This window comes from Pollicipes pollicipes, unplaced genomic scaffold (assembly GCF_011947565.3).
Source record: "Pollicipes pollicipes isolate AB1234 unplaced genomic scaffold, Ppol_2.1 Scaffold_5909;HRSCAF=7009_pilon_pilon_pilon, whole genome shotgun sequence".
Taxonomy (NCBI): domain Eukaryota; kingdom Metazoa; phylum Arthropoda; class Thecostraca; order Pollicipedomorpha; family Pollicipedidae; genus Pollicipes; species Pollicipes pollicipes.
The window spans coordinates 354,363-370,135 of NW_023596778.1; the positions used below are offsets into that span (position 1 = coordinate 354,363).

A 15,773-nucleotide genomic window follows, 5' to 3' on the forward strand; every position below is an offset into this window, starting at 1 on the left:
GCCGCCACCATCCAGCGCTGAGGCTGAAGAGTGAGGCCGTCTGCTCTGGCTTGCCTGCCGCCACATCCAGCGCTGAGGCCGGAGAGTGAGGCCGTCCGCTCTGGCGTGCCTGCCGCGGCCATCCAACGCTGAGGCCAGAGAGCGAGGCCGTCTGCTCTGGCGTGCCTGCCGCGGCCATCCAGCGCTGAGGCCGGAGAGTGAGGCCGTCCGCTCTGGCGTGCCTGCCGCGGCCATCCAGCGCTGAGGCCGGAGAGTGAGGCCGTCCGCTCTGGCGTGCCTGCCGCGGCCATCCAGCGCTGAGGCCAGAGGGCGAGGCCGTCTGCCCTGGCGTGCCTGCCGCGGCCATCCAGCGCTGAGGCCGGAGAGTGAGGCCGTCCGCTCCGGCGTGCCTGCCGCGGCCATCCAGCGCTGAGGCCAGAGAGCGAGGCCGTCTGCTCTGGCGTGCCTGCCGCGGACATCCAGCGCTGAGGCCGGAGAGTGAGGCCGTCCGCTCTGGCGTGCCTGCCGCGGCCATCCAGCGCTGAGGCCGGAGAGTGAAGCCGTCCGCTCTGGCGTGCCTGCCGCGGCCATCCAGCGCTGGCCACTGCACGGTCGCGGCCGGACCATCGACGCTGCATGGGGCACGTGCGGCCCAGGCCGTGTCGCGCCCCGCACAATCCGGGCCGGCCAGCCATCAATCAGAGCCGTTTCCGGTGCGCGGGGCGCCGCCTGCCGGATATTCACCCGTTCCGCTCTCGCGGCGCACAATGTGACAAAGCTGCAGCGCGTTTGCCGGGCTCCCAGTTATGCACCGGCTCGCGCCGGACGGCAGAGACCACTAGGGGTAATGATGGGACAGCACTGGTACACCTCGGGGATGGTGGAAGGTGAACCACTGGAGGGAAATCCATCCACTGTCAGCACAACTTTCTGTGTCCCAATATTGGTCGAAGCAGATGTTCTTTCAAATCTTGTCAGTTATGGGCAGCACTTTAAGTCACATCATTTTCCCAGAGTATTCAAAGTGTTTACCCAAGATCCCAGGAGTATAAACAACTGGCATACACTGGGGGATATCAATCTGGATTGGGAGTATTTATGATGCAGGCAGGAAGTTGTCATAAGCAAGACTTAAAATGAGTAAAGTGGTGACCAGAGATGTGCCTGGAGGACCCCAAAAAGATCCCAGAATCCCATTAACATGCAACCACATGGGATCCTGGCTCTTCCATTGGCATCCAGGTACATGTCTAGTGACAACTGACTGCAGTATACAATCCAATGGGTTACCATTGCAACAGTCTGAAAACAAACTGGGGAGGTTTTAACAAGGAGTAAGGCTTTGCATCCCCCTGGATAACACATGAGGGGTGTGGACAGATCCTGGCACTGTATCTGGCACTGTATGGGTGGCTGAGCATCTTCTGCTGAGAAGTGTGGTGTGCGGAGGGAAATGGAAACATAACACAATGGAAAGGAAAACAGGAACAACAATGTAGCTGGTACCTGCACCACTGTTTGATGATCAATTTATCAGCAATAAAAAATAACACAAATGCTTGCAATCATACATATTCTTCACATATTTTGTGTATTTCTTTGCATACTTTGCTGAAGCAGCTACTTTTTATGAGGAACAAGACATTGCTTTTAAAATAATTCTGCATGGGACAAAACAATCAACTAATGCTTGTAGACATGGACAACTGATACAGCAGAAGCTACACTGCACATCTGAGAAACACCAGGCTTGATTCTCTGTGGTGCCCACTCTTCGTGCTAGGGTGCGTGGCAAGTGAAACCTAGGGTCATCAGTTGAGTGAGTTGTAAAGCCCCAATGACAATGACAATACCTGTTCCTGTTGTGCATAACTACTCTCAGACCCTTATCATGAGATAACCATCATCTGTTAAAAGCTTTCTGCAGGTTTCATGAAATCCTGATGGTCCTATGAACTCTTGCTCTTGGATTTCTTGTATTCTTTATGTGTGCTTTTTCATTATATATGATATGCTATGCATAAAAATGTCAAAGTATCAAGATTCTGCATAATGTAGGCAGTCAATGTCAGAAACCAGACATATCGGCACCAAGTGCATAACTATAAAACCAATATGTCGTACACAACAGCACATGTTAGTTGCCATGCAAAAGTCAGGCCTTAACACATTGCAAAGGTACTTATAAATATCCTTAGTCAAGCAACTTACCCATCCAGTAGCTTTTGTGTATCTTGTAGCTGCTCGCAGCATCAGGTCACGAACTGACCCATTTCCATCTCCACAAGGAACAACCACTCTTATCACACCGAAACACACTGTCACTTTCATTGCTAGTTGTACTTCCACAAGCTGAAGCAATGTCACTCAATCACTGTGCTTCATTGCCCTTCCTCACGTGCTCTGACTCACATGATCGGAATGTTCTGCTTCCTGAGCTGTGATTCATCTGTTACCTGCAACCGGATGAGCCCATCATGAGTTTAACGCTGGAAAGCACCGTACTATCAGAAACAGTCGTTAGCACAGAGCTAGTTCTACGAACATACAATGTTAAAGGCCCTAACGGCACCGTCTCCCCACCCGCCTCCCAAACATTTGAAAACCAACCGAATTGGTGTCGAACATGATCGACGCCGTAATTGCCTCACACGATTTCTAACTTGAAAGGCCGAGATCGTTTGGGACCACAACACCCACCTGTTGTTCGCAAGTATGCTCATGCACCACCACTCACCTGCTATTCCTATATAGTCACATGAGAGAGTGCTACCTGTGTTTGCCCCCCCGACCACATAACGAGCGCATCGCGATCTGAGAACCCCGGCGGGCGCCTTTCTTGTTTACGTTTACGACAGTAGAACTTGCCTTACGCACCACCTACTGTGCAGACTGTCTCCTATAGTTCAGCAGTAGACACTAGATGTCTCTCGACTCGCCTGAGCTCACAATCGATAAGTCCCCAGTCTGCCACCAGCGAAAGGGACTTGCTTTGCGTTTGTGGGTTGGCTGTTGTTTGTTTGCTGCGGTCGTGCTCCGGTCGGATTGTGAGAGGACCAACACGTTGTTACTGCGCGGTATTGTGTGACCTCAGCAGTAACCACATTGCAAGTGTTTTAGTGTGAGTATTACTTTGTTGACATTGCTAGATTGTGGCTGTTTAAGAAAATCGTGATATGCCTTTTAAAACTTGTTGCGATAACTAGACCAACCCACATTCCTTTTATATGAACATAAGTTACTTTACACATTCTGTGATTGAAGCATTTTAGGAGCAGGTCCTAGTGAGGATAGGTCTTGTCTGCATGTAGCAAACAATAGGGCATATCAAGTGCAGGCTGTTTGTGATCCCATAGACATGGCATGGGCTGTGTAGTGAATCAAGTCTTCAAACTATGACAGGGATATGGAAAAGATGTTTGGAACTGTACCAACATATCTGCAATATTTTGTCAAGATGTGCGACAATTGTGAGTTGGCAGACCAGCCAAGAGTTAATGGAAAGCACAGACCAGGCAGGCAGTAGTAATGCAAATTTTCTGCAGTTGAAAGCACATAGGTGCAGGGAATTAGGTGGTTATGGCCACCACTGGTTAAGCCTTTAAATTCAAACCCATAGGATGATGATTCAAAAAGTTGTGTGGCTCAGCCACACCCTGCCTCCTACATCCCCCACCCTTACTGGCAAGATTGCTGTCCTGTTAATATTGTAATGGAGGGATATTGAAGCATACAGTTTTTTTTAGGGGAATTGGTGTTGCTTTTGCTACCACTGACTTACTTCATTTTGCACATGGTGTTATCAGCCTTCTGGGGATCGGCTACACTGTGACTTGCCAACCAGCCTGGCACACCATCACCCTGGCTGCCTGAGGCCAGGTGCTCTCCATCCTATGCAGAGCTGCATTCAAAAGGCAAAGAGCCATAATCTCTGTAATCTGAGAATAATATTTTATCAAAAGTTTTTCACCTGGGGTGGAAAGCTGCTGTTGTGTTCATAGTTGGCCTACTTGAAGGAAAAGAGCATAACTTTCCTAATGTGCATAATACTTAAACAGCTGCATTTGTTAGTGATAATGTCATTCCAGAGGAATTAGAATAAAGACATGATTGCAGATAAACAGTGGATTTGTGGTATACAGTATGTAGAATGCTTGATTTTTATTCTTAATGTTTTGTGGGGGTACATTTAAAGGCTCTGACATAATAGGCTGACCTGCCTGCATGGGCTTCACATTACATAACCAGCATATGCCCCATCAACCATCATAGTGGTACCATTGATCAGTGGATAGTCCCAAGCAGCTCATAAGAAAATACATCTACAGCTGCATATTGCCCAGAAAGAGACACATGTGTGAGCATCATAGCCTGTAGATATCCTAATTAATGGGAGCTGGTTTATGCTGGTGCATTGCTGTCTGGTGGAGAAAAGTGCAAGCCATATAAGTGATCATGAACCTACCTTGTTTTCTTTCCATTGTTTATCACTTAAAGTTGCATTTTTCACTGTATTACTGCAGTGTCCAGCATGACATACCCTATTCTGCACCTCTGCTCACAGGACGTGTCCACCTCGCTGACACTGCCATCTGCCTTGCCTGTGGCCTACACCCTCGCCCAGCCATGTCGCTGAAGTCAATCGTGGGCCAGAAGATCATGGACATCGTGATCAAGTCGCAGAAGAAGGGCGCGTCGCCTGACTGGCGCGTGCTCATCGTTGACGAGCTGAGCATGCGCATGGTCTCTGCCTGCACCAAGATGCATGACCTGGCTCAGGAGGGCATCACCATCGTTGAGGACATCTACAAGAAGCGCGAGCCGCTGCAGCACCTGGAGGCCGTGTACCTGGTCCAGCCCACTGAGAAGTCCATCAACGGCATCATCAACGACTTTGCCATTCCCACACGCACCATGTACCGCGCGGCGCACATCTTCTTCACGGAGGCGTGCCCGGACGACTGCTTCAACATGCTTGTCAACGCCAACGTCTCCAAGTACGTGAAGGCGCTGAAGGAGATCAACATCGCCTTCCTGCCACAGGAGTCTCAGGTGTTCTCACTGGACTGCGAGGACACGTTCCCCGTGTTCTACAGTCCGTCGCGCGCCGCCGGCCGAGCCCAGACGATGGAGCGCATGGCGCAGCAGCTGGCCACCCTCTGCGCCGTGCTCGGCGAGTACCCCAGCGTGCGCTACCGCAGCGACTTCGACTACAACGTCGAGCTGGCGCAGATGGTGCAGCAGAAGCTGGACGCCTACAAGGCGGACGAGCCCACCATGGGCGAGTCGCCCGAGAAGGTAGGTTTGAGGGCGGCGGTGGTGGCGGTGCCGGTCCCAGTAGCTGACCGATTTGTTTGTACGCCGCGGGACTGCCGGTGACGGATGTGACGCGGCGGGTCCCCTTTTGGAGGATCTTTGTTGTCCCATAGGAGAAAGATTGGTCAGATGCTAGCAAGCTACTTTCGGGGGAAATTTTGCCTTTTACTTGTCATGTCAGATGGTTTGGGCGCTCATTGTGCTTTACTGCGCACATATTGTGGTGAGGTTTGAAAAGCATCGCAAGAACTTTCCAGATCTTCTATTACTTGGAATGCCACGGAGGATTTCGAAATTACCCTGTTTGGGCTAAAGACCTTCCCCTGAGTCAGTTGCGTGGTTTATTTTAGACCACGTAATCTCCACGATCACGTGTTTTTTTTTTTTTTGCCAACAGTGACAAATTGCTGTACATCGAAAGATGCAACGCTTATCCAAAAGGAGTTTGCATTAAGAGGGCATTACATATTTGGTGACTAAGCCTCTATTTGCCGACCAGGGCTGCTGAGTTAGGTTGAATGCTGTGCAGATCGGCGTGGGCGGACGGTGGCTGTATCCTTCCTCATGTAATGAGCAGGTTTTTCCTGTGGTGCCATATTTCCTTCTATTTCTTTCCATCCAGCCCTCCCAGCGCACACTTCCGTTAGTGCCGCCGGTAGATGGTGTGTCGGCCGACCCGCGCGGTTTGTGCCTCTGTGATTTATCCCCGTAGTCTGGACTCCGAGGATGGTCCGCGGCTTCGGGCTTTCGATTTGGTCTCGTGGTTTTGCTGCCCCGGGGCGGCCGGTCCGTTCCGAAAGAGAGCAGCGGACGCACGCGACACCTACGATCCTCGGAAGAGCTTTTTGTGCCGCTCATTTCGGCGCAGCCGGCTGTGTGAGCTGGATACAGCGATGCTGAGCACATCGGCTGGTGCTTAACCCTAGCATGCGTGTTACCAATTGACACGTTCAAAAACACTGGACATGCCGCCAGTCAAGCTTACGCCATGCATTGTATGAGATGGGACGGGCAGAAACGCCTGTCATACTTCATGGGATATTTGTTACTCTCCAGCTGTTGAACGGTAACCACCCTGACTCCACAGCTGTGATCTTCATCCGCTCCGCCTCAAAGACACAGCTCTGACTTTCCAACTCGTGATTCTGTTCCCTGGAGTATCCCCACTCGCGCTCTCGCTGTTGACCCCGCCCCGCCCTGGGTCCCCAGTCGCGCCCTCAGCTGTTGATCCCGTTCTGCCCTGGGTCCCCAGGCGCGCCCTCAGCTGCTGATCCCATCCCGCCCTGGGTCCCCAGGCGCGCCCTCAGCTGTTGATCCCGTTCTACCCCGGGTCCCCAGGCGCGCCCTCAGCTGCTGACCCCGCCCCGCCCTAGGTCCCCAGACGCGCCCTCAGATGTTGATGCCGTTCTGCTGTGCGTCCACAGGCGCGCTCTCAGCTGCTGATCCCGCCCCGCCCTGGGTCCCCAGGCGCGCCCTCAGATGTTGATCCCGTTCTGCCCTGCGTCCCCAGGCACGCTCTCAGCTGCTGATCCCGCCCCGCCCTGGGTCCCCAGGCACGCCCCTCAGCTGTTGATCCCGTTCTGCCCTGGGTCCCCAGGCGCGCCCTCAGCTGCTGATCCCGCCCCGCCCTGCGTCCCCAGGTGCGCCCTCAGCTGTTGATCCCGCCCCGCCCTGGGTCCACACGCGCGACCTCAGCTGTTGACCCCGCCCCGCCCTGCGTCCCCAGGCGCGCCCTCAGCTGTTGATCCCGTTCTGCCCTGGGTCCCCAGGCGCGCCCTCAGCTGTTGATCCCGTTGTGCCCTGCGTCCCCAGGCGCGCTCTCAGCTGCTGATCCTGGACCGCGGCTTCGACGCCGTCTCTCCGCTGCTGCACGAGCTGACGCTGCAGGCCATGGCGTTCGACCTGCTGCCCATCGAGAACGACGTGTATAAGTACGAGGCGAGCCAGGGCGAGAGCCCCAAGGAGGTGCTGCTGGACGACAACGACGACCTGTGGGTGGATCTGCGGCACCAGCACATCGCCATCGTCTCGCAGCAGGTCGGTCACGAGCGCTGGTCGGCTCGCCCTGCCGGCAGAGGGTGGGTGTGGGGGTGGACGCAGGTGTGGTCCGACGCAGAGCTGTGTGCTGCTGCGGCAGTGGCGGGGACCCTGGCGGTCTCCGTCCAGCAGGCGTATGTGGAAATGTATGTGTAATGGGAGTCGGTCATAATTGGCTCGGGGTGGTTGTGAGTGGGCAGCCACTGCTGTGATGTGCCCCTGGGCATTGCGGATTCTACTGTAGCACAGTGGATGCTACTCTGGGGTATTTTATCAGCGTCTCTCCAATGTTGGTTGCATTTTACAAGTGACTTCTCATCTCTGGTTGAGCAGGTGCATCACTGATGTGTAAAGGTACGTCGAGCTATGTAGTCTGCTTTTTGACGAAGCATTCCGTCCCCGCCTCAGGTGACTAAGAATATGAAGAAGTTCATTGAGAACAAGCGCGGCATGTCCACGGACAAGGCGTCGATGCGCGACCTCAGCCAGATGATCAAGAAGATGCCGCAGTACCAGAAGGAGCTGAGCAAGTACTCGACCCACCTGCACCTGGCTGGAGAGTGCATGGCCGCCTACCAGGGATACGTCGACAAGCTCTGCAAGGTGAGCCGGGTGGCCAGCTGAGCCGAGCCGACAGCTGATGTGAGCCGGACGGCCAGCTGAGCCGGGCTGTCAGCTGATGTGAGCCGGACGGCCAGCTGAGCCGGGCTGTCAGCTGATGTGAGCCGGACGGCCAGCTGAGCTGGGCCGATAGCTGATGTGAGCCGGACGGCCATCTGAGCCGGACTGTCAGCTGATGTGAGCCGGACGGTCAGCTGAGCCGGGCTGACAGCTGATGTGAGCCGGACGGTCAGCTGAGCCGGGCCGACAGCTAATGTGAGCTGGTGGTGGACGGCCAGCTGAGCTGGGCCGACAGCTAATGTGAGGGACGCCGTCCGTCTGTGGTCCACCCCCGGCTGGGACGCATGCTCCGAGAGCTGGGTTGTGTTGCGGTACGCTTGGGTTTCCGAGCCATGTTGCGTAACTGTTTGAGGTCTGAAAGGCCATTGGGATTTTGGTTCCCTTGAGGATGTTCGCCAAGAGTTTAGGTTGAGAGTGTCTACGCTTTTCATCTACGCGCAATGTCAACAAAGTCGAGCGGCAAACCCGTCGTTATAAGCCGTTTGGACATAGCTGTTGAGGGTTTGGCTGGAGGCTTTAGGGAGTTAATGAAAACAGGCCTATTTTCCGATTTTTTAAAAGTCCGGTGAAAATTGGACATCAAACAAAATCGAACAGACTTCGTCACCAGCCATGCTGCAGTCTTCGGAATTGATCCGAATGGAGTATGCTGCTAAGTAGGGCGTACCCCGCCCACTGCCGGGACTGTCGTGGCCTCGAGCTGTGTTAGCCAGCTCAGCCCGCTAACGTACGGCCAGAGGAGGGGGGCCCGCATGACGTAAGGCAGGCTCAGGCAGAGGCCCCGTCCGGGTCTAGTCCGAAGATTATGCCAGTGTCTGGTGTATTTCTGTGTAATTTTCTGGCGGTTTAATACCAGACTGCATCACGGCCCGGGACGGACTCGCCAGGTCAGTTTCTCGGGCTGAATACAATGGAGCCGAAGCTAATACAGCCACACGTCTCACAAGCACAGGAGACAAGGGTATAATGGAGGCGGTGTGCGCTCACTTGAGACCTGGCGTTCGGAGAGCGGGACAGAGACTATGTGTGACGGATTTGCTCGTATGACGGCGTTCGCTGTTACGGACGCTAGCCACAGCTTGGACACGTAATCCGTGCTGATTGTTAAGCAGCCCAGGCCACTGGTCATCCGCTGATGTGCTCGCTCGCTCCCTGCACCGGGCCGCGTGACCCCAGTGACATCTGACCCCGCTTCCCGTGACCCCAGGTGGAGCAGGACCTGGCGATGGGCACCGATGCCGAGGGGGAGAAGATCCGCGACCACATGCGCAACATCGTGCCCATCCTGCTGGACCAGAACGTCACCACCTTCGACAAGATCCGCATCATCCTGCTGTACATCCTGGTGAAGAACGGCATCAGCGAGGAGAACCTGAACAAGCTGATCCAGCACGCGCAGATCCCGGCCGAGGACCGCAACATCATCACCAACCTGTCCAACCTCGGCCTGAACGTGGTGGTGGACGGCAACAGGAAGAGGATCCACCCGGTGAGCTTGTGCTGGGGCCGCTGCGAGGTCGCTCGCTCACCGCGGCCAGCTGTCCGACCTAGTCTGCAGCAGCGCTGCCTGGTGAAAGTTAAGCTCATAAAATCTGTGTCGGTATTCCCGTTATTCACGAGACACTTTGTGTCCCAGACAACTGGGGTCTGTTTTGTGAAAAGAAAGCTCAGGTTCAGAAGCATGAAAGCGTGGCTTATTTCTTGGCAGGCCTTTCACGTTAGGATTTGGGCTATGTGCTGCCTTCTCGCTCCTCCCTCACCTTTGCATTACGATCTGGCACACCGTACAATGACCCTGTGCTTTACTAGCTCACTGCTCCGTTGCAGTTCTGTGTTTAGGGCGGTCTGCGTGTACAAACTGTTGTATTCTGCAATTCACAGCTCCGATATTTCACTTAGAAGTCAGCAGGGGCCTTACCGTCAATGAATCCGAAGGGCCGACGTCTGATAGATCCACCGGTGCTCATATACCAACATTCTCAGTTTACCTCCTGACTAAGATGTCGGTCTGTTGCCGAGGTAGGGATTCCATGAATTCCAAGGTGATCAAGTCTCGCCGATCAGGACGGCACTGGGTGGCAGCTACAGCTTGATCAGCGTGGCGGCGATCAAAGATAATTACACTCCCCTCCTGACCCCAGCGCTCGGTTCGTAGCCCGTTCGCTGTCGTTTCCGTTCCGAGTTGATCTGGCGTTCAGACGCTGACTAAGCCACGGCAGCCATTTCGTACGACGCTCGGCTATGTGCGGTCCTAATAACGTCCAGCCAATGGCAACGCTCCCCCGACCCGCTGTGACCAATAGCAGCCAGGCTAGCGCAGACAGCTCAGCTCGTGAATTCTGCCTCGCCAGTCTCTCGAGCGAGATGAAATAAGCACGACAATCCTGTCGGGTCTATATTGGTCGGCACTTTAAAGGCATCCGGTTGGCAGCGCAGCAGTGCGTTGGCGTTCGGTCTGACGTCATCAGTAGACTGATTGGCCGGGTGTCGCCAACGTCCCGCCCACGGCCGCCCGGCGGAGAGCAGCCCCGGTGAGAGTGCGGGACCAGTTATGTGGAGCTCTGTGAACCCCCCAGTGGTGCCATCCATCTGCCGCTTTATGAACCCGGACGGATCAGATTTGAAAGCCATTCCATTAGGTTCAGTGCGCTCGGTTGCGCCACCGCCGCGGATATAGATCCGGAGAGTGACCCCGCCGCCGCCGTCCACCGGCGCTCGAGCTGCCCCCTCCCCCCCCCCCCCCCCATCATTAACGTCGGGCGGCTGGGGTCCCCGCGCGCCGCCCACGGTCTGCATCGGTGGCTGCCGCCGGCGGGCCGCCGCCGGGAGTGGAGCGGTGTTGGCGGCTCGCCTCGCTGAGGTCGGCGCCAGCGGCGGCAGTGTCGGCCGCCGGTGACGCCGAGACGGTCGATGGTCCGCCCGGCGGCGGCGGCGCTCGGGCGGCGGGTCCGCCCACGCCGGCGGAGCGGTGGCCGGCCCGGTCGGTGACGGCAGGGTCGGGGGGCTCCAGCCGTCACTGGCTCCGAGGGCTTCACCGGACCCTAGCTGTCGATGTAACTGGTAGACTATTTGCAGACTACCGGAGGTAGGCGGCCGTATTAGTACCTGTTGCCCATACGCCCCCCCCCCCCTCCCGAAAACCGTCGATGGCGTGCATAACATGGCGTGACATTATAATGATGTGGCGGTGTCCCGACAAAAAAAAAAACGAATGGAAATAGTCGAACGAAAAAAGTTGATAAAAATTCGACCGGGATGAAAATCGAATCAGAACAAGTCGAGGGCCAAAAAGTTTCAAATGGGATAAAAGTTCAACCGGAAGAAGTTGAACGACAGAAAACTACAGGGAAAAGGGATAGAAAAAGGTAAGGAAAAAAAATATACAGAGAAGAAAGTTGAACTGGTCGAATTGGATAAATATGAAGGGAACAAATTCCAGGCCTATATGTCAAAGTCTATATGGAAAGTCAAAATAGAAAAGTCAAAAGACGGAAAGCGCAAAGGGGCGAAACTCGGCAAGACGTCCACGGGACACTACTGAACGCCTATGATGGCACACCTCGTTATTATAAGCACAACATGACACGCCGGGTACTGACGGCATCTTCAATATTTACTCCGTCGCGTCGTTGAGCTATACTTCCTGGTGTATTGAAGGTCGATAGCTCGGTGTAGCAACTCCGAACTGATAGTACCGAACGCCGGGGTGCAGTTTCCTATTCAGTTGGAGGAGGGGTACTCTTACCTTACATTTCTACCCTTCCCCTTCTCCCCCCAACTTTGGGAAGAAAGTAGCTTGATTCCGGGAGAAGCCCATCTATTGGCGTTTTGAAGAAAGTTGGCGTCATTTTCCCCTGCCCCCTTTCCCAAATCATTTTTTGAAATCACGCCCTCGTCCAAATAATCAGGAGCTTCAGGCCATCCTCGCTGATGTCAAGTACATGCTTTTGTGTCTGGAACGGGTCCATACAGTGCGGGGTTTTAGGGCTTCATAACGCACGCCCAGGTCCACTGCCGAAACAGCTGCACAACAGACACGGTCCGCTGTCCTGCGGCCGCCCAGCGTGCCCCGCTCTCCTGCCTCTTCCCAACAGACACGGTCCGCTGTCCTGTGGCCGCCCAGCGTACCCTGCTCCCCCTGCCTCTCCCCAAGAGACGCCGTCCGCTTGTCTGTGGCCGTCCAGCGTACCCCACTCCCCTTGCCTCTCCGCAACAGACACCGTCCGCTGTCCTGTGGCCGCCCAGCGTACCCCGCTCCCCCTGCCTCTCCCCAAGAGACACCGTCCGCTGTCCTGTGGCCGCCCAGCGTACCCCGCTCCCCCTGCCTCTCCCCAAGAGACGCCGTCCGCTGGTCTGTGGCCGTCCAGCGTACCCTGCTCCCCCTGCCTCTCCCCAACAGACACCGTCCGCTGTCCTGTGGCCGCCCAGCGTACCCCGCTCCCCCTGCCTCTCCCCAAGAGACGCCGTCCGCTTGTCTGTGGCCGTCCAGCGTACCCCACTCCCCATGCCTCTCCGCAACAGACACCGTCCTGTGGCCGCCCAGCGTACCCTGCTCCCCCTGCCTCTCCCCAAGAGACACCGTCCGCTGTCCTGTGGCCGCCCAGCGTACCCCGCCCCCCCTGCCTCTCCCCAAGAGACGCCGTCCGCTGGTCTGTGGCCGTCCAGCGTACCCTGCTCCCCCTGCCTCTCCCCAACAGACACCGTCCGCTGTCCTGTGGCCGCCCAGCGTACCCCGCTCCCCCTGCCTCTCCCCAAGAGACGCCGTCCGCTGGTCTGTGGCCGTCCAGCGTACCCCGCTCCCCCTGCCTCTCCGCAACGGGAAACGCAGACAATGTTCGGATCGCGCGTCGTTGCGGAGTCGGCGGAACGCAGCTAATGTTGCGAAACAGTAGAGACCTTAATTTTGGCGTCGTATTAAGTGTCGTAGCCAACAACTTTCACTGAAGGCAACCTGTCCTTCGGTGCAAAACTAAAAAAGTCTGCCCGGTTCCGTCCTGCTCCGTCCAAACCCGTGTGATCTCGTCCTGTTCCGTCCGGTTTTGTCCGGTTCTGTCTGATCCCGTCTGGGCCCGTTCTGTCCCGCCCGGACCCCTGTGGCGACGTCCGACAACGTCCGCTGCCGCCTGATCGCGTCCGGTCACGCGTGGTCTCATCTGTGGTGCCTTCCGGCGCCGTCCCGTCCCTGCCCATCTGGTCGTCCGGTTTCGCCCGCTTCGGTCCCATCTCGTCAGTTGTCGCCCAGCCCCTTCTGGTGTGATCTGGGCCGTGCGTTACCGCCCACTTCCGTGTTGTCGCGTTCAGTTCCATCCAGTCCCATCTGTTTCTTCCCGTGGCCACAACTGTATCCACGTATCATACCGGGCGTGAAATACAGATGACTTCTGTTTTAAATCATTTTAACTGCGAGTGTTTTTTACGTATCAGAGGGGGCAGGTATCCCTGTCCGTATTCTGCTTTTCAACTGATCTCCTGTTTACTTTTATCCCGGTCCAATTTTTGTCTTTTGACTTCTCCCATCCTGCTTTTATTCCTGCCGACTTTTATGCCCTATAACTTTTTATTCTGCGACTTTTTCCGATTCGGCTTTGATCCCTGTCAACCTTATTCGTTTCGTCATTGTGTCCTTCGGCTTTTCCGGTTTGGCTTTTATCCCCGTCCCCTTTTTGTCCTTCGACTTTTTGTGATTTTACTTTTATCCCTGCTGCCCTTTATCTCTTTCGATTTTTTTCCCCTCAACTTTCTCTTATTCGAGTTTTATCCACCCGGCCTGTATCTCTTTCGACGTTTTCCATGCTCATTTTTCCCTATAACTTCTCTCCTTGCGACTTTTTCCGGGAACCGATGTCGGACGATGCATATTTCTATCAGCTGATGACGATCTACTCGTGCTGAAGACTAAGGCGTCACTTTACTGTTGCTGACTCCCTCCCCCTTGATACTGAGGGGAGACGCGGGCTGTGCCGGCCCGCCCCCCGCGTGATGCTGACGCCGCCGGGCGCGCCCGACAGATCTCGCGCAAGGAGCGCATCACCGAACACACGTACCAGATGTCGCGCTGGACGCCCGTCATCAAGGACGTGATGGAGGATGCCATCGAGCTGAAGCTGGACGAGAAGCACTTCCCGTTCCTGGCGGGCCGCGCCGCCACGGCCGGCTACCCGCGCGCCACGCCCACCACCGCCCGCTACCACTGGCACAAGGACAAGGGCGCGCAGAACGTCAAGAACGTGCCGCGCCTCATCGTGTACGTGCTGGGCGGCCTGTCGTACAGCGAGGTCCGCGCCGCGTACGAGGTGAGCGAGCCCCCTCCCCCTGCCCGGCTGGCCGCCGGCGCGCCAGGACACGCCGCGTCTGGCTCCGAATGCGGTGACCGGCGGCGGTCGCCCGCCACAGATGGCGCTGGCCTCATGCCGCTGCTGCTGTGTGTCCTGACCGAGCAGAAGCTGTCCGGGCCGGATTAGCTCAGGCTCTGGACAGAGGTGACGGCGGACTATCCTAGCTGGGCAGGTGGATGTACGGGTAATTTCAGCCGCACGTGACAGGTAGCATCACTACCCGTGTACTCCACAAGTATGTGACGCCGTTCAGCCGAACTCATGTCATTAAGAGTACTTGGTAGACAGATATGATCGATTTCCTTATTTGAGGCGGGTAATTCCCCAGCATGCTGTTTTCGTCCACCCCGGTACAAGAGTGGGCCGCCGCAGCCAGACGGGCTGTGGCGCCAGCCGTGCCCCGAGCTGGCGGCACTGTCGGCGCGCGTGCCGCCGTAGTGTGGCCGCCTGAGCAGCCGCCGTGTGTCCCCCGCCGCAGGTGACCAGCGCCATCAAGAACTGGGAGGTGGTGATCGGCAGCGACCAGCTCATCACGCCCGGCCAGTTCCTCAAGAACCTCTCCAAGCTGGGCGGACCGGCGTAGGTGGCGCCACCGGTGACGGCCGCCTGGCGCCACGCTCCGGTGGCTGGCGGCGCGGCCGGCCGGCAGGGCGCGCTCGGCGGCGCGCCGCCCGGCCGCCGCCAGTCGGCCCCGGTTGGGGTGGGTCTCTAGTCTGCGGTGGCCTGCGCGTGCTCCTCAGTCCGGGCTCTGGCGGCCGTGTGGTGCGGCGACTGCGGTTCTTGGTCTCCTCCGCTGTCTTTGGTTGGGGCTGTGGGCGCCGGTTCTGCCTCCTTGGCAGCCTCAGCTGTAGAAAGCGGCTCAGGGCCGAACATTTGTTCTGTGGTAGGGTTCAGTTGAGGTCTCTGATCGCGTACACGTCTCGGGTTTGGCCAAACAATCGCGATTGTCCATAACCTATCCATTCCCCGGTATAATTGCATGCACTCTGTTGCTGCATGCTCTCCAGCTTGCTTACGATTGGCTGTGTTCTCTGGCGCTGATGTAATTGGTCTTGCTTGTTCCTCTCAGCTTTTCGACATTTCACTCTCTTTTTATGTCTTCTTCTCTATTCCACCATCCCATATGGGAACTCAAAGTGATTGTTAGGGGCATGGCTCTACCTTAGTTGCTTGCGTCTTGCGACGAGTGAGTTGTGATTTGGTGGCGCTTTGTTGTTTTCCTCAGTTGTGGTACGAGGTTGCGTTAGCGTGCATTAGCGACTAGCGTGCTAAGTAAACTTGATAGGGATGGACTGGTTGAAACCAGGCTCTGGGGTTGCTTTGTGAACGCGGCGGGCACTGACATCGGTGCCTCGCGGAACGATTCTGGATTGCGGGGTCACATCACATTGGTATCGGTACACCAACGTACGACTACTGCACTCA

At 56.1% G+C, this 15,773-nt stretch overlaps 1 protein-coding gene across 2 annotated transcripts; it reads left to right on the forward strand.

The window, feature by feature from the left end:
• The first annotated feature begins 2,961 nt into the window (after positions 1 to 2,961).
• LOC119104134 (protein ROP) lies at positions 2,962 to 14,986 on the forward strand. 2 transcript variants are annotated; one of them, XM_037227820.1, is made up of 7 exons: positions 2,962 to 3,100; positions 4,544 to 5,277; positions 7,108 to 7,332; positions 7,741 to 7,935; positions 9,221 to 9,502; positions 14,022 to 14,306; positions 14,827 to 14,986. In XM_037227820.1, exons 2-7 carry the CDS (start codon positions 4,606 to 4,608, stop codon positions 14,929 to 14,931), a joined length of 1,764 nt encoding a protein of 587 aa, XP_037083715.1. In that variant the 5' UTR covers positions 2,962 to 3,100; positions 4,544 to 4,605; the 3' UTR covers positions 14,932 to 14,986. The 2 variants fall into 2 exon arrangements, with proteins under 2 accessions (XP_037083715.1, XP_037083716.1); XM_037227821.1 differs by having other exon boundaries at positions 14,022 to 14,257; positions 14,827 to 14,915.
• Positions 14,987 to 15,773: the final 787 nt, after the last annotated feature.

What these genes read in the sequence shown, in the direction of transcription:
- LOC119104134 (XM_037227820.1), top strand. Translation starts at nt 4,606, where the DNA reads ATGTCGCTGAAGTCAATCGTGGGCCAGAAGATCATGGACATCGTGATC. An exon ending in TCGCCATCGTCTCGCAGCAG is followed by an intron (nt 7,333 to 7,740) that starts GTCGGTCACGAG and finishes TCCCCGCCTCAG; the next exon opens with GTGACTAAGAATATGAAGAA. An exon ending in ACGTCGACAAGCTCTGCAAG is followed by an intron (nt 7,936 to 9,220) that starts GTGAGCCGGGTG and finishes CCGTGACCCCAG; the next exon opens with GTGGAGCAGGACCTGGCGAT.